The sequence below is a fragment of the Phyllosticta citriasiana genome (genome assembly GCF_038021145.1).
Source record: "Phyllosticta citriasiana strain CBS 120426 chromosome Unknown IWZ02scaffold_2, whole genome shotgun sequence".
NCBI lineage: Eukaryota > Fungi > Ascomycota > Dothideomycetes > Botryosphaeriales > Phyllostictaceae > Phyllosticta > Phyllosticta citriasiana.
In genome coordinates, this window is record NW_027117279.1 from 1,286,314 (window position 1) to 1,311,467 (window position 25,154).

The 25,154-nt window shown below is 55.4% G+C and overlaps 10 protein-coding genes across 10 annotated transcripts; 7 read left to right on the forward strand and 3 right to left on the reverse strand.

Moving 5' to 3' along the window:
* The first annotated feature begins 79 nt into the window (after positions 1-79).
* IWZ02DRAFT_442209 (UMP-CMP kinase-like protein) lies at positions 80-1,351 on the forward strand. The gene is made up of 2 exons (XM_066766949.1): positions 80-760; positions 819-1,351. The coding sequence occupies exons 1-2, from the start codon at positions 439-441 to the stop codon at positions 1,133-1,135; spliced, it is 639 nt and encodes a 212-aa protein (XP_066626178.1). The 5' UTR covers positions 80-438; the 3' UTR covers positions 1,136-1,351.
* Positions 1,352-1,474: 123 nt separating this feature from the next.
* Positions 1,475-2,952, forward strand: IWZ02DRAFT_442212 (proteasome component C1). The gene is made up of 5 exons (XM_066766950.1): positions 1,475-1,590; positions 1,647-1,712; positions 1,766-1,924; positions 1,985-2,311; positions 2,362-2,952. Exons 1-5 carry the CDS (start codon positions 1,588-1,590, stop codon positions 2,689-2,691), a joined length of 885 nt encoding a protein of 294 aa, XP_066626179.1. The 5' UTR covers positions 1,475-1,587; the 3' UTR covers positions 2,692-2,952.
* IWZ02DRAFT_442224 (histidine phosphatase superfamily) lies at positions 2,953-5,218 on the forward strand. Its single transcript, XM_066766951.1, has 6 exons — positions 2,953-2,983; positions 3,040-3,115; positions 3,176-3,234; positions 3,284-3,305; positions 3,599-3,808; positions 4,227-5,218. Exons 3-6 carry the CDS (start codon positions 3,199-3,201, stop codon positions 4,718-4,720), a joined length of 762 nt encoding a protein of 253 aa, XP_066626180.1. The 5' UTR covers positions 2,953-2,983; positions 3,040-3,115; positions 3,176-3,198; the 3' UTR covers positions 4,721-5,218.
* A 2,664-nt stretch (positions 5,219-7,882) lies between these two features.
* Positions 7,883-10,163, forward strand: IWZ02DRAFT_487482 (glucosamine--fructose-6-phosphate aminotransferase; the record flags this gene model as incomplete). The annotated part of the gene is made up of 4 exons (XM_066769374.1): positions 7,883-7,887; positions 7,960-8,066; positions 8,101-8,332; positions 8,393-10,163. 4 exons carry the CDS (start codon positions 7,883-7,885, stop codon positions 10,161-10,163), a joined length of 2,115 nt encoding a protein of 704 aa, XP_066626181.1.
* A 633-nt stretch (positions 10,164-10,796) lies between these two features.
* On the forward strand, positions 10,797-11,592 carry IWZ02DRAFT_370954 (6,7-dimethyl-8-ribityllumazine synthase; the record flags this gene model as incomplete). Its single annotated transcript, XM_066764528.1, has 3 exons — positions 10,797-10,839; positions 10,905-11,070; positions 11,157-11,592. 3 exons carry the CDS (start codon positions 10,797-10,799, stop codon positions 11,590-11,592), a joined length of 645 nt encoding a protein of 214 aa, XP_066626182.1.
* A 1,610-nt stretch (positions 11,593-13,202) lies between these two features.
* IWZ02DRAFT_370923 (uncharacterized protein) lies at positions 13,203-16,828 on the forward strand (the record flags this gene model as incomplete). Its single annotated transcript, XM_066764527.1, has 3 exons — positions 13,203-13,565; positions 13,651-16,675; positions 16,725-16,828. The coding sequence occupies 3 exons, from the start codon at positions 13,203-13,205 to the stop codon at positions 16,826-16,828; spliced, it is 3,492 nt and encodes a 1,163-aa protein (XP_066626183.1).
* Positions 16,829-17,479: 651 nt separating this feature from the next.
* IWZ02DRAFT_442233 (uncharacterized protein) lies at positions 17,480-18,218 on the forward strand. The gene has a single exon (XM_066766952.1). The coding sequence runs from the start codon at positions 17,557-17,559 to the stop codon at positions 18,013-18,015; it is 459 nt and encodes a 152-aa protein (XP_066626184.1). The 5' UTR covers positions 17,480-17,556; the 3' UTR covers positions 18,016-18,218.
* Positions 18,219-19,761, reverse strand: IWZ02DRAFT_442235 (ubiquitin-conjugating enzyme). The gene is made up of 4 exons (XM_066766953.1): positions 19,504-19,761; positions 19,424-19,435; positions 19,078-19,231; positions 18,219-18,991 (listed from the first exon to the last, which is right to left on the reverse strand). The coding sequence occupies exons 1-4, from the start codon at positions 19,528-19,530 to the stop codon at positions 18,717-18,719; spliced, it is 468 nt and encodes a 155-aa protein (XP_066626185.1). The 5' UTR covers positions 19,531-19,761; the 3' UTR covers positions 18,219-18,716.
* Positions 19,762-20,348: 587 nt separating this feature from the next.
* On the reverse strand, positions 20,349-21,500 carry IWZ02DRAFT_371115 (Peroxin 13, N-terminal region-domain-containing protein; the record flags this gene model as incomplete). Its single annotated transcript, XM_066764539.1, has 2 exons — positions 20,349-21,154; positions 21,203-21,500. The coding sequence occupies 2 exons, from the start codon at positions 21,498-21,500 to the stop codon at positions 20,349-20,351; spliced, it is 1,104 nt and encodes a 367-aa protein (XP_066626186.1).
* An 835-nt stretch (positions 21,501-22,335) lies between these two features.
* Positions 22,336-24,349, reverse strand: IWZ02DRAFT_132671 (putative TOS1-like glycosyl hydrolase-domain-containing protein). Its single transcript, XM_066761634.1, has 3 exons — positions 23,951-24,349; positions 23,243-23,900; positions 22,336-23,193 (listed from the first exon to the last, which is right to left on the reverse strand). The coding sequence occupies exons 1-3, from the start codon at positions 24,203-24,205 to the stop codon at positions 22,715-22,717; spliced, it is 1,392 nt and encodes a 463-aa protein (XP_066626187.1). The 5' UTR covers positions 24,206-24,349; the 3' UTR covers positions 22,336-22,714.
* Positions 24,350-25,154: the final 805 nt, after the last annotated feature.

The window sequence follows — 25,154 nt, forward strand, 5'->3', positions numbered from 1 at the left end:
GACGGCCAAACCCCCGGCCGGAGTGGTTCGCGGTTATTTCACGGCCCGACCCACCGCGTTTCAGTGTACGGACTGCCGTGCTGCGGTGGTGGCCGCCAATCTCGAATGCCCCAGCGGCGTCCTATACCGACCCCCCTCAATCTGTTCCCACCATGATCACCACCAAGTCCTCTCGTCTCCTTGCAGGAAATCCCTCCACCCATACTACATTATTTGCAGCCCGCCAGTTCTCCCACAGCTCCCATCTAGCTCGCCAAGCACCCGGTCGTCCACGCAAGTCGCAGTACAGTCCCATTCGCATCCTTCCCTTCGTCTTGATCCTCGGCGTCGGCACCTTTCTGTTCACGCAAATCGTAAAGCAAAGAAGAGGAACCGCTCCGCCATCCAACAGCACAAGTCGACCTCTTTCATAATTTCTAGAGACGTTAGCGCATCACAATGTCGGCCCAAGAACTCCTTAGCCGCACCAAGCCCATCTTCGACCCGGCAGACATCACTGTCATCTTTGTCTTGGGCGGTCCTGGCGCGGGAAAGGGCACACAATGCTCCAACCTGGTACGCGACTACAGCTTCAAGCACCTTTCTGCAGGTGACTTGTTGCGTGAGGAGCAGGACCGACCTGGAAGCGAGTTTGGCGAGATGATCAAGACCTACATTCGTGAGGGCAAGATTGTTCCCATGGAAGTCACCATCAAGCTCCTCGAAAACGCAATGCTGGCCGCCATAGAGAAGGAGAACAAGAAGAAGTTCCTAATCGACGGCAAGTTGACCGGTGCTCATTTAAATAGTTCATAGACCAACACTAATATGCCCTCCAGGCTTCCCCCGCAAACTTGATCAAGCCCATGCCTTCGAACGCGCTGTCTGTCCCTCGAAGTTCACGCTGTTCTTTGACTGCCCTGAGTACGTCATGGAAGAGCGCCTGCTCAACCGTGGCAAAACTTCCGGTCGTGCCGACGATAATGAGGAGAGCATCCGCAAGCGTTTCAAGACCTTCATCGAGACTTCTATGCCCGTGGTGGATGAGTTCGCATCTCAAGGCCGCGTGGTCAAGGTCGAGGCAATCAAGACACCCGAGGGAGTGTACGAGGAGGTTCAGGTCAAGCTCGCTGAGAGGGGCATCCAACTCGCTTGAGGAGTATTGTAATTGTGTCCGAAGTCCTGGGCACCGAGACTTGGACATCATCTGGGAGTAGAGCGGACTGGGAGATATCTAGAGGGCTGGATCACCAAAGCATCATTTTATCACGATTGCGTCTTACAATTGGAATCTGACCGTGTATTCTTGCTCATGTCACTCAAAAAAGAAATTTAGGATCCAAAGAATTTAGATTTCGCAAGATCAAACAAATACTGCTAAGAGCTCTTGAGCTGAGCTTGCACTGATGCCAATGCTGAGATAAGATTAGATCTGAAGCTCGGGCCACGCGCCAGCTATGCGCAGCTCGGAGGAAGCCTTGGAGCTCCGTTAACAACCACATCCGCATCATCACCCACGTCTTTCAACCTTCCCATCCTCTGCCAACGCGTTTACCAGTCGGTCAAGGAATAAATCTCACAGCAATCTGGTGAAGTTGTCCTGCAGATATGGTAACACATCCCGAGTCTCAGTGTAAGGTCTACGCTAACGTATCGCGCCCCAATAGACGTCGATAGGTACCGGCTACGATCTGTCCAACTCCGTCTTCTCGCCCGACGGCCGCAATTTCCAGGTACAGCGCTCGTCGATCTAGTCCTGCGATGCTCTCTACTCACTCTCCATCAGGTGGAATATGCGACCAAGGCCGTGGAGAATGGAGGCACCGCCGTTGGCTTGAGGTGCAAGGACGGCATCGTGCTGGCTCTTGAGAAGATTGTCACCAGCAAGCTGCTGAAGAAGGGAGCCAACAAGCGCATAGCGACAGTGGACCGCAACGTTGGCATTGTGAGACTACCCAAGAGCAACTCCACGTGGTGAGGGTACGCGCTCACAGTTGTTGTTCAGGTTTCCTCCGGTCTTGTTCCTGACGGACGTCATTTCGTGTCACGAGCTCGCGACGAAGCGGCGGAATGGAGAAGGATGTACAAAGCCCCAATCAAAACGGCCGCTCTTGCTGGTCGCATGGGCAGCTTCGTTCAGGCATACACTCTCGTCTCCTCGGCACGGCCCTTCGGTGTCACATCCATCATTGGTGGCTGGGATAGTGAGGCGGAGGTGCCAGTGGACGGCCAGGTCGGCTCTGGTCCTATGATTGGATCTGGCGGCAAGAAGGAGGGTGTCAAGCACGGCGGGCCGTACCTCTACATGGTCGAACCGAGTGGTCTGTACTGGGTGAGTTTGTTGTCCACAGTCCTCCTGAGCGGCTGAGCTAACAATGGCAGGGATACTACGGTGCTGCCACCGGCAAAGGCAGGCAAGCCGCCAAGGCTGAGCTGGAGAAGCTCAACCTCCACGAGGGCAACTTGTCGCTCGAGCAGGGTGTCAAGGAGGCTGCGCGCATCATCTATTTCGCCCACGAGGACAGCAAGGACAAGGAATTCGAGTTGGAGATGACCTGGATCAGTTCGCTGGATGGTCCGACCAAGGGACGTCATGAGGAGGTTCCAAAGGCACTGAGGGAAGAAGCTGAGAGGCTGGCGAAGAAGGCTCTTGAGGGTGATGATGAGGAGGAGGAGGAGACCAGGCCCGAGGGCGACAGGATGGAGGAGTAAGACTGCCACAGACACGCAGGCAGCGGAGACCTGCGTAAATCGGGACATGAATGAATGCATAATAGAGATGGTTCAGTTCACCTTGGATGGCTCCCCACGTTCTTTGACTTGATCATCCGCCTGACATCTATCAAACTCAGGCTTCCACCGAGAGTTGCATAGTGTACGCCTACGGAGACGTCGAAGATGTCTGTGGAGTGTATGACTCAGCGCATTGCCTTTAACTTCAAGGATCAGGAAGCAGCTTCTCACGAAGCCCCAACAACACCTTTATCACATTTTCGAAACGAGTGTAGGTCAACACGATCCCCACATCTTGGAAGAATTTGTTTCCCTGAGCGACAGCAGCAGCGCAAACCGACGGGATCGCCAGCCTTGCTGCATCTCTGGCCGCCCCACCATCCTCACATCCAACACCTCGGTTGTGCGTGAGCCATCATGCCCTCACTGAAAGCTTGGGGTAATATCTAAGACTTTACTGCAGTTCGGCCCGTGACGGACAGCGCCATGCCGCCCACGATCATTTTGATCAGACACGCTGAGGTTCTTTTCCAAATCTGTCTCTTGTTAGGAGTTATACTAAGAGTCTTAGGCGCTGCACAATGCAACTCGGAGTAGGTGCTTATGACCACATACACTATCAGCCTACCATCGCGCCTTCTTCGTCAAAACGAACTTTTTTGGCTTTTTCAAATTTCCACTGATGCTCTTGTGGTTGAGTCAGGGCTACGGCTGGACCCTTCATATTCCCTGCCCTCGTCGATCCTGTCCAGGCTGTCAAGCCAACCTCCCCAACCCCGATGCCATTCTCCATCCCCTCTCCAACCCCCTCTCCCCAACATATGACCATCCACACAGTTGACTACTTTGTTTAGTCGATAGCCAGCTAATCCATCGAATTTTACAGACTACCAACTGCCCGATCCGCCGCTGACGGAGCTCGGAGAGCAGCAAGCCGCACAGCTAGGCCAGCACTTGCGCGCCAATTTGCCACTGGCAGAGCAGATCGATCTAATCGTGGTTTCTCCCATGGTACGGACGCTGCAGACAGCAACATTGGGACTGGCTTGGCTGATTGAGAGGGGCACGCCTGTGCGATTGGATGCGGGGTGGCAGGGTGAGTCTGAAGCTTCCCTATGTTTTGACTTCTGTCTTGCGGGAGTTTATTTTATGCTTCTTTTGCTCTTCTTGGTACCCCTCCTTTCTTTGCGGTTTCCGTTTAGCGCGAGAATCTCTTATCGGCGACATGCGATGTCCAAGGGGATGTCGTACCATCAAGCAACTCATGGTCGGGGGTTGCGGGGCCCTCCAAGTTTCATATTCCTATCCTTTACAAGGGGGCAGGTGTTTCTTTGGTCGCCCCTATGCATGAACATGCGAATCATTTTCCACTTCTCCGTTTCGACCCTGCCCTTCATGCGCATGACGTTGCGCGCCATGGTTGGGTCCTTCGGATACGGACACTACACTCCCCGCCACACACAGTACAACATCAACATGGCAAGACCGTCATCTAACCAACCGCCACGCGCTAGAAAATTCGGACAAACCCTGCGACACGGGGTCTCCCGTTACGGCGCTCCAGCCGCTCTTCCCCTCGCTCGACTTCTCTGCCGTCGACCCGACGTATCCCAACAAGACGTCGCCGTCGCCAAGCAGCAACCCCTACGGCTTCACGCGCCGCGCCGTGCTGGCCCGCGGCCAAGCGTGCCTGCGCTGGCTGCACGCCCGGCCCGAGAAGGTCATTGCCGTTGTCAGCCACTCAGGCTTCTTGCGCTGCGCCGTGAGCGCGCGCCGCTATGCCAACGCCGACTACCGCGTCTTCGAGTTTGACGACGACAACGCAGACAATGTCGATGGTCTGATCCGCGTGCGCGAGTGGGAGCAGACCGAAGCTCTGGGCGGAGGCATGGGTCGAAGCGAAAAGGGGGTTGCGCGGGTGGTGCCAAGGGATTTCCCCAGGGATGTTGCGGCGGCCGACGACGAGGTGGTTGTCGAGGGCGAGGCAACGAGCGAAGTGCCGAGCTAGTTCCAGGAACCGGGATCAGTACTGCGGGTCAATTCGGGCTACTTGATGAGTCTTTGAGCGTTTGTGGTTCAGGTTGGGGCTTATGTGCGCAGGGCTGGTTGCTAAGGTAGGTTCCTAGCAGCATTATGTGCGCATGTTGGCACAGGAAGAGCGAGCCTTAGCGTAACAAGTCTAGACGAATAGATAGAACTTGAAGACATTAAATATGGGACGGATTTGGTGGACAAAGACTGGTGGCCACTACCGAGCAAGGCGATGAGCAGCGTGCCAGCCAGATTCTCCGCCCCATTGCCTCGTGCGGTCCTATCCAGACTCAACCTCGAGCGCGCCGTGCACCAGCATGAATGTAGAAAGTTTCAGCCGAACACATACCCGAAGAGGCGACCTAACACGCGCGGCCAAGCGCGCTCTAGAAGGGCGGGCCATGGAAAACCCGCCCGCCCGCCCGCCGCTGGCTGGCTGGCTGGCTGGCTGCCCGTCGCCACCACGGCAGCGCGCAGCCGCGGGAGCACGAGCACACGGGCCGCCGCCCATCAACATTGGTCGTCGTGGCAAAAACAAAACAGATCGGGAGGAGGGAGGGAGGGAGGGAGACGAACAGGACAAAGCACCCAACAGCAGGTGAATCCGATACCTACCTAGGTACGTACCAAGTATTCAATATATGCGTTTGCTGTAGCCCCAGTAGCAGCAGCGGCGGCGGCGGCGGCGGCGGCAGCGGTAAATCCATGCATGCGTATATACGTACCAATGTCACATTCGCATTTCTCTGTTTCGCTTGCTTCTGCTTGTGCTGCTGCTGCTGCTCCGCAAAAAGGGGGGGAAGAAAGGGCAGTCGATGAAGGAACAATAGAACGAGCGAGCGAACGCGTCGGAGATGTGCCCGCAGATCGCCTTCGTATTCCCGCTTCGTACATGGACGTTTGGCCTTGTTTGCTTGCCTGCCTGCCTGCCTACCTGTCTGCACACAGCACGCACGCTGCTACGTAGGTACATAGGTACCTGTCTCGCTAGATGAAGACGCCCTCGACGTATTGATGTGATATTATTTTTGGGGGAGGGGCATGGGGAAGGAGAGGGGGGCAGCCAGCCGGAAAATGATGATAACGATAGCGATGATGATGATACTATTCTGATGTATGACGAGCAGTTGCTTTGATACTTCGTACTCTGCTGCCACGACGTGCATTGCGTCTTTACATGTGCAGGCCGAGGCATCGATGGCTATAGAACAAGTCGAGAACGCGCGGAGACGCCCGGCTGCCACGCACATGGCCTTCTGAAGGATTTCGATGGAATTATTTTTGGGATGCGCAGCGTGACACAGCTCCCTGTAGAACAAAGGTCGAGAAGCCAGACGATGGGCGCGCGCGCATGTAGTGGACTGATGGGAAGAAGCTGTCAGCTCCTTGACGGCAAGGTTCCGGATGCTTACTTGGACATCCACCTGTCTGTCAGCGACGGGGCGCTGCAGGACTGCGTGACACAGGGGGACAATGTGAATCGAAGCTTTCTTTGTGGCCCCGTGTACCCTCTTGTCTTGAGTAGGGTATTTCGTGAGACCGAATGACGTGCGTTCAAGCCTTCAAGGTTGGGCGGGAGGCAAAAGCTAAACTGCGATGGGGTCCGGGACAATGCCTGAAGCGCGGGTTGCTTTTTTGTTTCTTGCTCGGAAGCATAATCTGGGGCGTGGGCGACGTCATTCACCATTGAAAGCCAGACGAGAAGAGACGTTGGCTGGCAGAGGCATTCTGTCTTGTTGTTCTCGTCCCTTTTTGTTTCCAGGGTTCAAGACATGTCGTTGCTCCGCTGGCAAGAAAAGGTTGCGGGCGAAGGACCCGCGGGCGGCGTGCGGCTGGGGAACGCGGTGAGGTAGGGCTTGTTGGCTGCCGTGGTGGCTGAAACTCGACCATCGGCCCATGACTGCTGCGGTGCGACTGTTCGGTGAGTTGAGAAAGGTGAGGCCGCGGGAATGGCCGCTCGGGGCTTGAGGCGAAGGGCGAGAGAGAGAAAATGAGGAGGAAAATAGGACGCCGTTTGGCCAGCGGACGGGGATGATCCATTGCCAACAACCGTTTTCGCTCGGCCCCCACGGCTGGGAGACCCTTGGGGGATGCAGATTGCAACTGCTTTTCGAAGAGGAGCAGCCGTAGGGCTTAGCGACCATCAAGCTTAAGCTGCGGCGCTGATTCGCCGCGGCGTGAGGACTCGGCGTGCGGCTGACCTTGGGCGGCGTTCGTGGTGCATGCGCCAGAGTGTTGCAATGGGCAGGTGAAGGAAAAGGCTGCGTCTTGGCTCTGTGGCCAGCTCGAAGCGACGGTCAAGTCCGTGGACGTGTTTCCATCTTTGGGGCAGTTATTGGACCGGCGGATGATCGTCCGAGGCTTCGCAGGTGGTGGAGCGACGAGCGATCCTAGGTTGGGTCGATTCCATTCGCACCAAGTGGCCTCTTGGAGCAGTCGAAGTCGAACTCGACTATTGCAAAGTATTGAAAGGAGGAGCAAAATAGGTACAGGTACCAGACACAAGGCGAGACATTCAGGCACACATCATGGTTGTGTGGCCATTGGTCAATCGTCGTCGTGGTCGTCGTCGAGGGAGATTCGATGGGGGGGGGGGGGGGGGCTACCTATTCTTGGAATCCGCTGTGGTGCTGCGCCCCTCTCCACACACCCATGTGCAGAGCATCCCATCGCTGGCGGCCTGCTCGGCGACTAGCTTAGCAGCTGGAAGTAGCGAGTGGTAATAAGAGGAAAAAAAATTAAAAAAAAAAAAAATTAAAAGGGAGGGCGGGCAGCCTGCGCAAGGACCCAAGGGCGCGAGTGGCTGACAAGCCAGCCTGCGAGTGGGAGCCCAGGAGACAAGCATCGTGATCCCTGACTCTCCACGTCGCTGGAAACGGGCCAAGGGGCGCTGGGGCGCGGTGTTTGGCCTATCCGTCCCTATTAAAGTATCCGCACGCCGACCACCTTTCCACCGCCCACACTCCTCTCAACCCCTCCAACCACTCTCACACCACCCACAAAGCTTCCCCCTTCGCCCTCCGACCTGCGCCCTCTCCTCACTCTCCTCTCCCTTCCTCACAAGCATTATACCCGAGCTCCCAACTCACCCAATCCAAACTCTCAACTCTCGTCTGTTTTCCACCTCCAACAAAACACCATGTGGTACGCCTGACTGCTCCCCCCCCCCCCCCCCCCCCCCCCCCGCTGCCCTTCAGGAGGCTGACCTACACCCAGTGGCATCTTTGGTTACGTCAACTATCTGGTCGAGAAGGACCGCAAGTACATCCTCAATACCCTCGTCAATGGCACGTTGCCCCTCCAGAGCTACCCCTCACCCCTGCGTTCTTCAGCCCCGCGCTAACACACTCCCCCTAGGCCTCTCTCGCCTAGAGTACCGCGGATACGACTCGGCCGGTCTCGCTGTTGACGGTGACAAGAAGAATGAGGTCTTTGCATTCAAGGAGGTTGGCAAGGTTGCCAAGCTGAAGGAGCTCATCGACGACTCCAAACCCGACCTGACCAAGGTCTTCGACTCGCACGCCGGCATTGCCCACACCCGGTGGGCAACCCACGGTGTTCCCTCCCGCGTCAACTGCCATCCCCACAGGTAAACCAACCGCTCCGTTGCCCATCGAGCAGACTATTGACCAAGTTGCCCACCACTTAGATCTGACCCCACCTGGGAATTCTCCGTCGTCCACAATGGCATCATTACCAACTACAAGGAGCTCAAGGCGCTGCTCGAGGGCAAGGGATACAAGTTCGAGACGGAGACGGACACCGAGGCCATTGCTAAGCTGGCCAAGTACATCTACACCAGTCACCCGGACATTGACTTCCCCGTCCTTGCCAAGGCCGTCATCAAGGAGCTGCAGGGTGCCTTTGGTCTCCTGCTCAAGTCCGTTCACTTCCCCCACGAGGTGATTGCTGCTCGCAAGGGTTCGCCCCTTGTCATTGGTGTGCGGACGCAGAAGAAGATGAAGGTCGACTTCGTCGACGTCGAGTTCTCCGACGCCGACGCTCTCCCTGCCGAGCTTGCCTCCCAGAACGTTGCTCTCAAGAAGTCTAACAGCCTTCTTGCTCCCCCCGACAAGTCTCTGCTCCACCGCTCGCAGTCGCGTGCTTTCCTCTCCGACGACGGTGCGCCTATGCCCACCGAGTTCTTCCTGTCCTCGGACCCCTCGGCCATTGTCGAGCACACCAAGAAGGTCCTCTACCTCGAGGACGACGACATTGCCCACATCCACGAGGGCCAGCTCAACATTCACCGCCTGAACAAGGAGGACGGTGCCTCCAACGTCCGTGCCATCCAGACGCTCGAGATTGAGCTCCAGGAGATCATGAAGGGTCAGTTTGACCACTTCATGCAGAAGGAGATTTTCGAGCAGCCCGAGTCAGTCGTCAACGCCATGCGTGGTCGTCTTGACATCCCCAACAAGAGGGTCACCTTGGGTGGTCTGCGCCAGTACATCACCACCATCAGGCGCTGCAGGAGAATCATCTTCATTGCTTGCGGCACTTCGTATCACTCCTGCATGGCCGTGCGTGGTATCTTTGAGGAGCTCACCGAGATTCCCATCTCCGTCGAGCTGGCCTCGGACTTCCTCGACCGCCAGGCGCCCGTCTTCCGTGACGACACCTGCGTGTTCGTCTCCCAGTCTGGTGAGACTGCCGACTCCCTCATGGCTCTGCGTTACTGCTTGGAGCGCGGTGCCCTGACTGTCGGTATCGTCAACGTTGTCGGTTCCTCCATCTCCCTCCTCACCCACTGTGGTGTCCACATCAACGCTGGTCCCGAGATTGGTGTTGCCTCTACCAAGGCCTACACCTCCCAGTTTGTCTGTATGGTCATGTTTGCCCTGTCGCTTAGCGAAGACAGGGCATCAAAGCAGCACAGGCGCGAGGAGATCATGGAGGGTCTTGGCAAGGTTTCGGACCAGTTCCGTCAAATCCTGAAGCTCGACCAGACCATCAAGGAGCTTTGCCAGAAGTTCAAGAACCAAAAGTCGCTTCTGCTTCTCGGCCGTGGTGCGCAGCACGCCACTGCGCTCGAGGGTGCCTTGAAGATCAAGGAAATCTCCTACCTTCACTGCGAGGCCGTCATGTCTGGTGAGCTCAAGCACGGTGTGCTTGCGCTTGTCGACGAGAACCTCCCCATTGTCATGATCCTGACCCGCGATGACATTTTCGCCAAGTCTCTTAATGCCTACCAGCAGGTCATTGCCCGTGGTGGTCGCCCCATCATCATCTGCAACGAGAGCGACGAAGAGTTCCCCGCAGACAAGACGGAGAAGATCGAGGTGCCTCGCACCGTCGATGCTCTGCAGGGTCTCCTCAACGTCATTCCCCTCCAGCTGATGGCCTATTGGCTGGCCGTTGGCGAGGGTCTCAACGTCGACTTCCCCAGGAACTTGGCCAAGTCCGTCACCGTCGAGTAAGCATGTACCGACAGTGGCCAAGACGAGCCGGGATAGAGGAAAAGGCGTACGGAAAAAGCGTTTGTGAATGGTCATGCTCAGCTGGATATGGGCCTCTCGGACAGCATGGGTTCTAAATTCGGATTGTATTGTATGGTTCTCTTTTTGCATTGGATTTGGAGTGGAGGAAAACCATGGGGAGGCAGATACCAGGCACTTGTGAGGGAAGGGAGAAATAACGCGCCATTACAGTAGATTCGACTACTAGTAGACGAGGCCTCTTGATGTAGTAATTATGATCGACGAGTTTTCAAGCATGTGGCTTTCAGTCTCCCACGGCGAATGTGAGAAGCTTGACCTGCAGCTAGCAATCGATGCCATTGATGCATGTGAAGGCAGTCGAAGGAAGACGAGAGAGCTGGATTGCTAAGGCAGGGTATTTTTGGATGTCCGTGCACCCTGCACTCCACGCCGGACGAGGGACGGCCGCTTGCTCATGGCGGGGCTCATGCATCGTACCTGGGCGGCCAGGTCCTCGTTTGATTCACTCCCCATCACCTTCCTCGCCTTCCGCCACTACCGCTTCGTGCATCAATTTCAGCTCCCTATTACTTTCGACCCGATCGCATTTATACTGCTGTAACTTTATCAATCATGGCACCGCTCAAGGGACCCGGTGAAGCTCGCACCTACGACGGTAAGCCGTCGAACCCTTGGATGCTCCCTCGATTTTGAACCTTCAGCCCCTGACATCGTCCACAGGCTCTGGATTGCGCATTGGTATCATCCACGCGAGATGGAACACCAAAATCATTGACGCCCTCTTGGCCGGCGTGAAGAAGGAGCTCGCAGCCGCTGGTGTCAAGAGCGAGAACATTGTCATCCAGACTGTGCCTGGGAGCTATGAGCTGCCATTTGCAGTGCAGCGGTATGTCGCCGACAACGGCTTTATCACAAAGAAACGAGGCACTTAAAAAAAAAAAAAACCACGGAACTAATTCGAGCTTCCCCCAGGATGTACGCCTCTTCCCAGATCCAGGCCTCTTCATTGTCCGGCGGCGCTCTTGTCAGCGCAGCAACCGATCTGCTCGGAGCCTCTTCCTCCCAAACCGACTTGACCAACATTACCTCGTCCAAGACCGACAAAGCATCGACCGCTCCCTTCGACGCCATCGTCGCGATCGGCACTCTCATCAAGGGTGAGACGATGCACTTCGAATACATTGCCGATGCGGTCAGCCACGGTCTGATGCGCGTGCAGCTCGACTCCAACGTGCCGGTCGTCTTTGGGCTCTTGACGGTGCTGGACGAGGTGCAAGCGCAATACAGGGCAGGCATTGCAGGCGCGAATGGTAACGAGGGCCACAACCACGGCGAGGACTGGGGCAAGGCAGCGGTAGAGCTGGGTGTGAAGAGGAGGGGCTGGGCAGAGGGCAAGTTCGAGGAATAGAGGACGACACTTGGTCGAACATGATACATGATTATGAAGCCGGCAGCCATGGCGAAGTCGCCATTTTCGAGCCTCAGCACGATTTTTTACACCATTGGATGATAGCATCCTTTTGGGAGCATTGGATATCTTCTCAATAAGCGGTGGTTTACAGAATATCGAGGTTTAAAAAAAAAAAAAAAAAAAGGACGAGGAATGACGTGCGCTTCAACGACGCCAGACCTTATTCGAACGAGGCATACGAGAAACTGGTCATCGGCAACTTTCAACTCGAAGCCATGGCGCATTGACACTGCCGTCGCTCACTGAGACTGTACACGTCCTTTGTTGTTTCATTCCAGGCCTAGCCTCCCAAAGCCAGAAGCAAGGATAACGCGCGAAATTTAGCGTTGCACGCAGTAGTCCAAGAATGCTCAGCAAATCGACGGCCATGAATGCCTTCAAAACACCCAAGGACATCTCATTGTCGTGGTCGCAAGGTACGCGGTTGAACACTCGATTCCGTCTTGAATGTTGGCAGCCGTTAGGGTCTTTGGCACCCGCGCTGGCACGGCACCAAGCGTTCACGTGAGCGCATCCTACAATAGCCCAATGCACGTCTTAATGTCAAATGCCCTCTTCAATCTGTTCGGTGCGATGCCTGAAGCATGACGTCGCTCGTGAAGATGGACTCTGTGGATTTTGTGGCCGAAGCTTTGATGCGCAGGGCAGGGCAGTGGAGGTTTATCGCCGAGTGCGAGCGCGCGCGAGCTGCATCGATGTCTTCGGAGGCAAGTTCATGTCGAAAGATGCGCGAACAGGCGTCATGTAGAATCCGAGGTTGTTCGAGGTGAAGGACGACGTGTGGTCGAGGTCTTGGGCTGGAGGGAGGAGACGGATTAGATTGCGCTGGCTGACCCAAGGGGCAGGCCGCTAGTCCTCAGTCGCCAAAACGTTCTACCTCTCCCCGCCACGACACTCCATACCGACCACCTCGTCTGTCCACGGTTGCTGCTCTTTGCTGCATCCTGGTGTGCCTCAGAAGAGTGCGAAACGTCCTTGTCGCTGCTGTTCTTCCGCTCAGCGCCTCCGAGGGAGCCTCGAGTCAGCGATCGGCCTCTCGTGTGCATTTCGCGCTCCACCTTGCCGCGTCTCCAATCCTCGCGCTCAACCCACACTGTCGCTGCCACGCCTCGGATTCCATCCTCATCTCTATTCTCCGCTAATACCCAAGACTTCCGAATCCGCCATGGTTGCACAGTGGGCCGGTTCATGGTGAAATGTCTCGCGCACCAGCGGGCTTTGCGGACTTCTTCCCTAATGCGCCTTCGGTTTTGAAGCACAAGCGCAAGAAGTCTTCACCAGATTCTCACCAGGCAGACGGAGAGACGGATCCCTCGCGATTCCTCTCCCTACCAGACGCAGACGAAAGCGCCAGCCTTTACCCGGCGGGGCGGCACAAGAACGAAAGCGCAGGTGCCAAGAGGTACCAACACCAACAACTTCAAGAAGACGATGAGGGATCGCAACAAGCTGATTCTGGCGACCCACTGATTGGCGTCGGCTCGGCAAGTTCACTTTCCAGTGCCGCCTCCTCAGTCTTCAGCTCCCACAACACCTGCCGGCAGACAATGTCATATCCAGGGACGAATTCTTCCATTCACGCTCTAACACCTCTTACAAACACCGAATCCTCGCCTCCAGAAAAGTCAAATAGTCCTAGACCTACGAAGAGCTCCGTCGAGCCAATGTCTTCGACGCACGTCTCCGCATTGAGCGCGCCGCCGCCGGCTCCCTCACAGGATCCTGCCACAACCGAAGCGATCACGCCAGCAACCACCCCTCCCCAATTCCGGAGACAAGCGAGGCCTGGCCCGGGTGAAGACAAAGGCTTCATGACCGTCTACGACCCTCAACTCGACCCAAAGCTCTCCAAAGAGGACAAACACAAGCGCAAGGCGGCTTACCGACCAATACCTCGAGATGTACGTCCGGTTGCCTTGTTTTTCCGCACACTTGCATACTATAATTGTGGAGTATCTCTGGTCGTGTACCTGGCTAATGCTATTGATTGAGTAGGACATCGCGGCGCCACCAGACCCTCGTCTGGCCATAGCCGGGTACACGACCGGAGCCCACAATTCTACGCGGGCGGTAAACAAGGCCAAGCTCAGGCTTGCGCCATACACCCTCAAATCGTATGCTCCCGACAAGAACACCGTCGGTCCTGGTCCGTCCACGAGAATTCTTGTCACCGGTCTCGACCCATTCACGCCAGAAACGCAAATACGCACGTTTTTTGGCAGCTATGGAGAGATCGCCGAGTTCGACAACAAGATCGATCCCGCCACGGGGAGCTTCCTCGGCATATGTTCTATTCGTTACAGGGATAGCAAGCCGCTGCGAGGACCGCTAGTCCCTGCAGCCGCTTCAGCCAAGTCAGCGGTGGAGCAAGGAAACGGCCAAAGAATACAGCTTCGCCAAATCAAAGTCGAGCTAGATCGCGAAGGGCGGCGCTGCAAGCGCATGGTTGATGGGGTGGTTCAGCGTGCTCGGGCAAGACAGCAGAAGGAGGAGGCGGCCACAGCGAAAAAGGCATCGTCTGCGACCCCGAGCACTCCAGTGGTTGTTCCCTCGTCTGAACCGCCGCCTAATGCACCCAAAGGGCCATCAGGCAAGGGCACGCGGCCACCCTTCGCAGCGGCTTACCCGCCAACGGCCCAGAAGCCGATTCGACCCGAGCATGCCTTGGTCGAAAAAGAGCCCATTATCGATTCGATCAAACGGAAGCCGTACATTTTCATTGCTCATTGCTATGTTCCTGTTCTGGGCACAACGATACCCCATCTGAAGAAGAGATTAAAGATGTATGCCTGGTCGGAGGTCCGCCTGGATCGGACAGGTTATTACATAATATTCGACCACTCCAAGCGTGGACAGGACGAGTGTTATCGCTGCTACCTCGAATGCAACATGCAGGCGTTATTCACATACGTCATGAACATGGAATGCAACAAATACGGAAACCCGAACTACGTCCGCAGTCCCAGCCCGGAGCGTGTACAGGCAGAGAAGCGTCAAAAGGAGATTGAAGAGGAGATTCGAAGAGAGGAAGAGATGGATCTTGAAGAAGAGAAGAAGGAGCGTGCGGATAATTTGGATCCAGTCAGGGCCGCACGCGAGAAGCTCGAGACGGAGCTGGTGGAGCAAGTAATGAGCGACATCAAAGCTAGGATTGCTGCCCACGCGATCTACGACTTCCTGGATCCGGCTCGTCATGCTCAGAAGAGAAAGGAAATGGGCGTTCGGGAACCAACGGCTGCAGAGACAAAGGCACCAGCAATGATATTCAGCGCCGTGGACAACTTTGTCCCCCACAAGAAGTTTGGGAAGAACAAATCGTTGCGCAAGAGCCTAGCACAGAACTTTGGACATGGTCCACGAAGTCGCAAAGGCCAAGAGGTCAATGCTTTTGCCGATGAACGACGCAGAAAACCACCCCCAAAGAGGCCTGGTCACGCTGCCTTTCGGAATTTGCATCGTCAAATGCAAAGCTTCGAGGACGAGGACTCCGATGACGAGCAAAGCACATTTACAAAGGACACCGAAGAACAAGACAGCAGGTCCATCAGCCGGCTATCTTCTGTGGCTCCAGAGGATGAAGACGATGTCATTCCGCTGCGACCATCCAAGCGCCGGAAGCTTGAGCCTTTGTGGAGCGACGACTCTGATGCGCAAGCTCGCAAACTGTTTCCTCACCTTGTTAACAAAGACCCTGGCGAGATGGCGGATGGCGAGCTTGACCAGGTCGTGCACGCTTTCCCTCACACGTCAGAAATCTTTAAGCGTTGTAAGAAGGAGCTCAAATACCGTAAAATCGTCCGCGAGGCCGACGCCATGTTTGCCGAGGACGAAGACGAGTCTAGGGCCGGCAGCGTGCTACCATCGACCGAAGCAGCAACGACGCCTGATCAGTTTGAGGATGAGACTGTCGTGGAGACGCCAGAGCCTGAAGCTCAGCTGGCGAAGAAGAAGCCCGTAAGGTCGAAAAAGAAGGCCACCAAGAAGCAGCAACTGGAGGAAGAAGTCAAACCATCACCCCTCAAAACGGAGATTGAGGACATCGTGGTCGATGAACCGGACACTGCTGAAGAGCCAAAGAAGCCAGGTCTCGTTCTTGACGAGCTTCCCCATGACCCAGTCTGGGGTGTGTCCATCGATTACCCGCGTTCCACGATTGAGGAGAAGCTGGACTATGTCTTTGACATTGACGGATGCCAGCATACAATCAAGGATGCAGAGGATCTCAAGTTCCTTGCGGTGGCCTTGGAGAATGTCCGACAATCTTCTCTGAGCGACATCAACCTCTTTGCCTACAAGGAGAAGCTCGTCAAGAAGCTCAACACCGGCTTCGAAGGCGTCTCCTACAAGGAAGTTAAGATTGAGAATTATTACAAGCCCAACCCAACTGGCTGCGCAAGAACAGAGGGTGTCAAGAAGATTCTGGAAGCAGAAAAGTCAAAATACCTGCCTCACCGTATCCGTGTGCAAAAGGCCCGCGAAGAACGCGAAGCACTGGCCAAAAGCAATCCCGCTGCTGCAGCTGCCATGGTGGCCAAAGCAGCAGCAGCGAGCAAGCCGGCCCCAGTGACAAACTCGCGGTCTACTCGCGTCAACAACCGACGCCTGGTTAATGAAATCAGCACGCAAAAGCAAGCACTGTCATCCGATGGCGATCAAATTTCCATTCGCTTCAACCAACTCAAGAAGCGCAAGAAGCTGGTCAAGTTTGACCGATCCGCCATTCACAACTGGGGTCTCTACGCGCAGGAAGACATTTCTGCCAATGATATGATCATTGAGTACGTGGGAGAAAAGGTGCGGCAGAAGGTTGCCGACATTAGGGAATACAAGTACGACAAGCAGGGTGTTGGCAGCAGCTACCTCTTCCGCATCGACGAGGACACGGTCATCGATGCCACCAAAAAGGGTGGTATTGCGAGGTTTATCAATCACAGCTGCACGCCCAACTGCACGGCAAAGATCATCAAGGTGGACGGCACGAAGCGGATCGTCATCTACGCTCTGAGGGATATCAAAATGAGTAAGCATTCGGTCTTTGGGTTTCCAAGTATATGCTAACTGGCCTGCAGACGAGGAACTTACATACGACTACAAGTTCGAACGTGAACTTGGCAGCGATGACCGCATCCCTTGTCTCTGTGGATCAGTCAATTGCAAGGGATTCCTGAATTAGTCCTCGTCTCTCAGATGTCGCTTCAGTGCTTGCTACTGCGCATCTTTCCGACCACCTCTCCCCCCGCCGTCGAGTTCTCCAACCTCGAGGTTCTGCTTTGGGGCCCGGCGCCCTTTGGCCTTGCATTTTCTCGATTTCCCTTTCCAACGCGCATGACCATCACTTTTCTGCTTCACTGACGCCACGTAATTTTTTCTTTTCTGATTTTCTTGATTGAAACAAAACGGGGTGGAAAATCTGCATTGGATGGGCGCATTCTCCAAGAGGGGCAACTTGGGGAGGGATACGATAGCGTCCCAACCTCGATGATGAATTTCCGACGGTTTCTCTTTCATGCACGCAGCAATGGCAAGCAGCTTGCCGTGTTCCAGCGCACATCAAGGAGCAGAGCGGAAGATGGCGATGAAAAAAATTCCCCTGAAAGTCATGATGACGGCAGCAAGAAAGGACCAATCCAGACCGGGGCGGCCTTACCACCCACAAACCCTTCTTTAATTTCGAGTCGTCGAACGGTGGTTCGTGAGAGCGGGCTCTGGGGTGGTCGAGATACCCGCGTCTCTTATACAGACTAGATGCCGTAGCTTGCCGAGATTATGCAATACCAAATGATGACGGCCAGAGTTATTCATCTGGTCTGCACCTCTCAACCGTCTGTCGTTCTTTGATCTCTCCCATGCCTTTTGCGTCTCTTTCCGGCTGTGTTGATTCTCCTCATCCTACTCGCTCGCATGGCAGAAAAAATTTTTTCCCAATTGATTCTCGTTCCTACCGTCGCCCCCTCAACTCCACACTCGTCTCGCAACCATACCCCCCTCAACCTCTACTACAAAAATGCCAACAACAGGCTTCTGCGGGTCCCTGACCTCAATGACTCGAGACGGCGTGAACAACGCAATCAACAACGGTATCGAACTCGTCGGGGACAAGCGCCGCATCGTCGGGCACGACCTGACAATCATGCATGCACGACCGCAACAGCACCTAGGCGTCGCCGCATCGACAGCACCAACACTACACAGCAGCGCCCACTCCAAATCGAAATAGCCATGGCCCTTGCCGAAGCGCACGCCGGTCGCGTCGATGGCGCCATGTTCGGCCGAGTTGGGATCTGTCTGTTGGTATTGTGTGTGCGTGTGCTGTTGGGGGGGTGGGAAGTGGAGGAAAGCAGCCAGACTGGTGGTGGATGATGGCGCGTCAGGGACGCGAGAGCATGTGGACGACGAGGACAATTATATCAACACAATCGGTCCCGTTCGATCGTAGTTCGGGAAAGGGTGAGCTGATGGGATTGGCCGGTACGATGATCGAGAAAACTGAAGTATGGCAACTTTCTTTTCAGTGATTGCTCCAAGAGCTGGCCATAAAAAGCTTCCCTTGTGTCAATCAACCTCCGGAAACTGAGGGCAATCAAATGCTGTTGGACTGTATTCTTCATAATTCTATGAAAGCCAAAGCTAAGCCGTACACCCTGCCGAAGGTAAACATAACAAGACAAGACATTTGGAAATCAAGGAGAGCAAAAAAAAAAAAAAAAAAAATGGTGGGGAGGAGGGCGACCGAGAAGAGAAGTGAAGGAGCAAAAGAGCAATTACTTTCCCTTTCAAGTCCTCGTGCGATACTTGTTGTCCCGGCATGCGAGCCCGCATGGCTGTCCAAGCTCTTCCAAAGTTCTCTGTTGCCCGAGAAGATAAACCCACCAAGATAAGAGTAGCCCAACGCCAACCAATGTTTGATAGTCTCGACAAGACCGCAGACCGGCCAGTCCCCGCACACACGCACGCTCACATACATCGTTCCAGCCGGTCTTGAATTATTTTGAACAATGATGCTTCTGTATATCCACGCCTCCTCCTCCTCCTCCGTAACTCGACGCCCGACTGCCGAGCAATCACACCTTGTCGTCGTGGAAGTAAAAGTTGATGTCGCGCGGGCGCTGCGTGTTGCGGCGCACAAAGTCGTCGTCGCCGGGCGGCCGCTCGGCCAGCGTGTTGCCGGCAAGCATGCTCTGCAGGCTCATGCACACGCTCTGCACGTTGTGCACGGGCGACCAGCCCTGCTTGTCCAGCAGGTCGAGGCAGATGATGCCGTTGCTGTAGATGTGCGGGTGCAGCGGGATGTCGATGGATAGGGAGGGCACGCGAGCAAAGACGACTTCGGGGGCTTCTGTTGGTTCGCAACGGACCGTCGGTTAGCTCGCACATTTCCGAAGCCTGTGTGTTTTGGGACGAGCACAATAGGGCGTGGCCTACCAATAGGATATTGGTTACTGAAACGGAACTTTAAGCGGTATGTCTGGTTTGCGTAGATGGGGTGGCTCGAGTCCAGCACAGCAATGTCCATGAGCCATTCTTGGAAGTTTTCGGCTTCGACGAGCGAGATGCCCGGAGGCAGACCTTCTTGGATCTGAGCGGTCTCAAGTGTTAGCTTAGGTCATGGCTTTGGCGGCATGAGCCGACGGCTTGATATGCTGTTAAGCCCGTCCGTTTCCTCCCAAGGCTACATCTGAAAGCAAGAGAGGCAGGTCTTTGCAGGGTTGAAGCTTCGGTCAGGTTGTGGTAGGCAGCAACGCGCTGATGGTGGTGCAAACGGACGTACTTTGGTGAGCTCCTTGGATAGGCGTTAGCAAATGTCTCGCAGCAACAAAGAGACCGCGGAATGAGGAGAGAGTGACGGACCTTGGCGAGCCTTTTTGAAGCAAGCATGATGTCGGTGTGGAGCAGAAGGGCGTGTCGAACACGAGGGAAGAGAGCGAGGAAGGTCCGGGAGCCTTGGGATGAGGCAGGCGAGAGGTCAGGCCAGGGCAGGGTTCTTGAACAGACTGCGAGGAAATGCTGGAGGCAGCTGACAGAATGGCAGCTATGTGGACGACAGGTTGATGGAGAGCAGAGAAAGGATTGGAGCTGGGGGGAGGAGCTCTGAAAGCTAAATTAAGGTGCGGCAGATGCGCGCTGCCCGGGCGTGACGTCTGGTAGGGCTGAGAGGCCCGTGCCCTGGGGGTGCACCTGGACCTGTTGTTCCCCGGCGCCGCATCCCCGCATCATGCGTCCCTCTGCTCTGCCAGTCCCAAGCGCTGACCACTGAGAGGTGCGTCCTGGGGTTTTTTTCTTTCTTTTTTTCTTTCATCTTTCCATGGCTTGAACTCGGTGGTCAAACGACTTGCAATTTTCGCTCCCTCCCCAGAGTTCCGCACGACCCAAGTCTCCTGCATACCAATCCAACATTCTCCTTGTATCCCAGGTGCCCAGCTTGGCCAATCAAAGTCAAATTTTGATACTAACCCCATGCCAACACTCCCAAATGCCAGAAAAAAGGGAGTCCTTAGCCGTGAAGAAAAACGACGGTCAACGTTTTAGTTACAACACAATCCCAATTCGAAAACCGCGGCCTTGCACCCAACGCCACCGATCCCAGCCCAAGTCCAAAAAGACGCAGAAAAAGTCAAGAGCCCGCTTCAAGGCATGTGATGAAATCAACGCTCTAATCCACCATTAGACAGTCATCTGCGGTCACTAGAAATTTTCTACGACCGAAACATGCCCTTCTGAAAACTGTCAATGCCAATATCATTGGCCTTGCCCTGCACCACAGGAACTGGCTGCTCCTTGGCCTCGTTTCCTTTGTTCAGCGTCGCCGCCGTCATGGCCTGCGTGCAACTCCCGCTGCCACTGCTTGTCATGGTTTGCGCTCGGCTGTGAATCGGGCTGCCAGCCTGGCTGGCGCTCTGAATCTGCGCCGGCATCTTCCTCTGAATCGGTTCAAGGTAAGGGCTTGGGAGATATCCCATGCGGCCGTCTCTGGCACGGCAGCGCCACCACTCGGACGGGTTTCCGAGCGGATCCGTCTTGCTAATGACTGCAACGAGATCACCCTTCTTGACAGCCAAGTCCACACCTTGGACGGCGTTGGCGTTGGTGTCGGGTGTAAAGTCATAGACCACGCGACAGAACTCGCACTTGCTGGGGTCAAGCTGCTCCTCAGGACCCACGAGCTGACCGTTGGCCTCGAGTCGGCGGCGTTCCTCTTCCTCCTGGGATCGCGCCATGGCCTTGATCAGCTTGCCCATGAGGTAAGGCAGGCCGAACACGGCAAGCATGAAGATGATGAATGGCTTCTTGGATGGGCGCGCAGGCGCAGGGGAGCCATCAGCGTTGCGACCTGTGAAGGACGCAAAGTTGGATGGCGTCAGTTCTGTAGACGACGCAGGCGGGGGTCGACCAGTGAGTTTTGCGATGGCAGTCCTGAACCATCGCATAAGCGTAAAAATGCCCAGAACGGATCCTAAAGTCTGCCTAAGATTGCCAAATTGTTCGGCGACGGATACCATGGCTGTTCCCTTGTCAAAATCTGCGCAATTGGTACCGAGGGATGGCTTACCAAAAAACGACGAGTGTGTCGCCATGTACGTACTCTCCAACATTTGCGCGAATCCGCCGAATGCGCCAACGATGCTCTCAATCATTTGAAACGTCGCGGCTGTACTCTGGCTGAAGGACTGGGTCAAGCCCTGAGGATTGTTTGGGTCGCCAGGCATGCCTCCCATTCCCCCGTACATGCCACCTCCCATACCGTATCCTCCATATCCTCCACCGTACATGCCGCCGCCGTACATGGAGCCCATGGAACCCATGGAGCCCATGGAGCCATAGCCACCGTATCCGCTGTATCCGCCCATGCGCGAGTACGGCGACGAGTAGGAGCTGTAAGAGGAGCCATATCCGTATGGACGATTCGCGTTCATGTTCATGCTAGAGTAGGCAGATGCGTTTTGGTTTACGGAAGAGGCGAGGGAGTCTGGTCGCGAGGGCAGAGCCGGCGGATCGGACGACGAGGCGGCATTCGCGGCGGCAGTGGCAGGAGTCACGCCGCTCAAAGTTGGCGCTGCGCCTGAGACCCCAAGTCAGTCGTGTGCAGGATGCTTTTGGACCCGGCTCTTGTTGTGATTCTCAACGGCAAGCCGTCGCGCCGCAGGCAGGCGGGTGAGTGGCGGGAACGTACCGGTCGAGGTGCCTCCGGCTCCTGATCGTTCCCACGGCTTCGGAGGCGAAGCCATGTCCTCTCAAAGACGAACAGGCGCGTCTGACATGCGTTTTCTGGATATGGGGCGAGTGGGACGAGGGACGCACGGAGGGTGATGCGGTGATGTCAAAGACGACGTTGGTAGGGCACCGCAGAGCGGAGGTGCCGTCGGTAATCAAGGCGCGGGCCTACCTAGGCAAATAAGCGAGCACGAGACAGACCCCGACCGCCAGTGAGTTTGCGCCAAAAACTGTGCCAAAATTCAGCGAAGACTTCGAGAGTTCGTGCACTTGGGGATAATGCCTGAGGCTGTGGGTGCACGGATGTATATGCTACAGGTTCGTCGCTGTAGACAAGTCGTCGCTTGGGCTGGGCTGGGCGTGATGCTCACGGCCGCAAGCCTGTGCCTCGGCTGTTGTGCGGTCTGCAGCCAACCACAACTTCAGTCTCAAAACATGACCTCGTAGCGGACTACCAGGCCTCAAACAGGTAGCAACCTCAAGCTTGAAATTGTTCATCCACAGAAAGCAACACAAGCTACGTCCTAGCCAGCCGAATTTGTAATTGGAGCTTTACAATATTTCCCGCAGATGCGGAAGGAGAAGAAAGAAAAAGCAAGGCTGATTGGTCAGACCCGCTATTGGGTATCCCTCAAATGCTGCTCGTCGTCGTCGTGAATTGTAGGCTAAACTGCAAGCCTTGCGCCAGACGTCCCCTGCGCTCAGAAAGCGACCAGAGCCTTTTGAAACGCCAGCATCGCTCACCGGACGAAAAGCCCCGCGCGCGCCAATCCGGTGTTCCAGCTGCCTGTGATATGCGAACTATAATTACAGAGAAGAAGAGGATCGAGTTGAGATGGCTGTTGACTGCTTACGAGGCAACCTCGAAAACGGCCAGTTTACCTTCGATGTTGATGGTGGATTCCTCGTAGGATCCGAGGATAGAAGAAAGAAGTTCAGGCGTCAGGCTCTCTGGAGCCTCGGTGTTGGGGTCCACCACCTTGAGAACCATCTTGTCTCCGTCAAAGACGACCCAGGCAGACATGTAGCTATCAGTGGGGCGCTGGATGTAGTGAGAATCGCCACCGCTGAAGCCGGTCTTGCCGTGGATCGTGGACTTCATGCGGTGGTTGCCGGGATTCATGATTTCGAAAAAGTCAATCTCACCACAACCACTTGGGTGGCAGTTGCAGCCGTACTGATTGGTCATGACTCTGGAGTTGAGAGACCAGATGGCGGGCATGTTGTCTGCCCTGTACTTGCTCTCCATTTCCCAGACGGTCGCGTGTGAGCCAGTATCGGGCATCATGAATTCGAAAAAGAAGGCTTTCTTGATACCACCGTATCCGTCTAATCAAATTAGCGAGAGCCTGAGTGTGAAGCTCATGCCCAGACTTACGATAAGCTTTGTCTCCGTCCTTGTAGTAAGGGCATTCAGTGCCAACGTCTTCCGAGCAGGGCTTGTCGGTCTGGATGAACATCTCCTCTGTGTTCTCAAGATCGCCATCGAAGAGAGTCGGCTCATCTACCGCAGTAATACCGTCAGGACCGGCGTAAGCAATGCCGCTCTGGAATTTTGGATGAGTCAAAAATGTAAGACCATCCTTGACCCTCTCCTCTGAGTTATAGTAGGAGATCCTGTCCCAGGCTTCGCAGGAACCCGACGAATCAGTCTTTGGTGGAACAGAAAATGGAGCGCTGGGGCTTGAGTGTGGAGAAGACGGAGGACTGGAAAGTGAAGAGGTCGAGCTGCTGGGCACAGGAGGCTCTGGTGCAGGAGGCTCTGGTGCAGTGGGGCCGCCGTAGGTGTTGATCCACGAGACTAGTTCGCCATCGATTTCTGCGACAACCACATCGCCGAGGCCGCGCTTCTGCTTCTCTGCCTTGTCATGCAGGTGCTGGTGTGCGTGACGTGCATGGTGATGGTGGCGGTGTTCATGCTCATTTTCATGCGCAGGTGCGTGTCGCTTCGAGTTTCCATTCTGTTGACAGGTGATGTTGAGACTGTATGCTGCAAACTGGCGCAATTTGAGAGGTCCGCGAAGAATGACGGTAATCTGCAATAAAAGTCAATGCCGAGTTCGACGAATTGGAAGTGTGCGCAAACCTCCTCATTGTACGGAGCAAGCGGTCCACCGTAAGGGATGTCAATGAAGTCGACGCATGTGTTTTCACCCTCAATGAGAGAAGGCGTCTGATAGGTACCGGATCCCGAAATATTGACGTAGCGGATGGTGTCCACAGCTGGTTCGCAGTAGTAGTTTCCAGACTCATCCTTGACGGCGTTCTCACAGCCATTGCGCATGGCACTGGCAGTGAGGACGAGCGCAAGGAGCGCTAGGAGTAAGAGGGGTGAGCGCATGGCGCAGAAAACGTGATAGGGGTACGGCGAACGCCAGGGAAAAGGAGAAAACGTGAGCGGCAAGGCACAGGAACGCTGAAAAGGTGGTGAGGAAAGAGAGTAGAAGGAGGTGTCGTAAAAGGAAGATATGGGGGATAGGCCTGGGCCGGAACAACTTCGGCGCGATGCCGCAGCGGGACGTAAATGAGCGAGCGACTGTGATACAGGGAAGGGAAACGAAACGAACGACTTGGTTAGGGGAGAGCGGGGAGAAGTGAAGGGGAAGGAAGTGGTGGTGGTTGATATGATATGCCGCCCAACCCAGCCCAGCGAGCATTCGACCACATCAGGCCTAGCCAGGCACGGAGCCCCGATCAAAGCCGCTACCCGCGCCGCCAATCACCCCGCTCCTCACCGACTGCCAATACCTTTGCCAACACCAACACAAGACGTGCCGCGTCCACCACTGTCTTGTGCTCCGCCACTTTTGGTTGGTTAGCCGATTGTTTCATCAAAACCTCGCGACCCCGTACCCCTACTAATCTTGCTGTCACACACAACTCTAGGGTACCTAGACACTGCTTCCCCTATGTGGTGCACACCCGCTGCCACGGCTTAGAGACGACGCAATGTCGCTCTCTCGTGCAGGAGCAAACAAGCAGTCTCCTAGGCTTGATGCCAGTACTCCATGCTCTTCGGCCCAGGCCGCGCAGTCCTCATTTATGATTTCCGCATTGGGATCATCTTCTCTCATGTCGCATCGTGTCCGTCTGCCCTGGAGAAGTAGGATTCCTGGTCTTGTATAGCATCCGGATCCCTCCAACTTATGCTTGCTTTGGCATCACTGCTCACCCCATCTAACGATCAATCGTGGGAACAAGAATCCCGATTGACTTGGAGGGAATGTGGTTGGATCGGGCACAGCCATGATTTCCAATAACTCAGCTGCTTCCTCCTCAGCCGCGAGTTG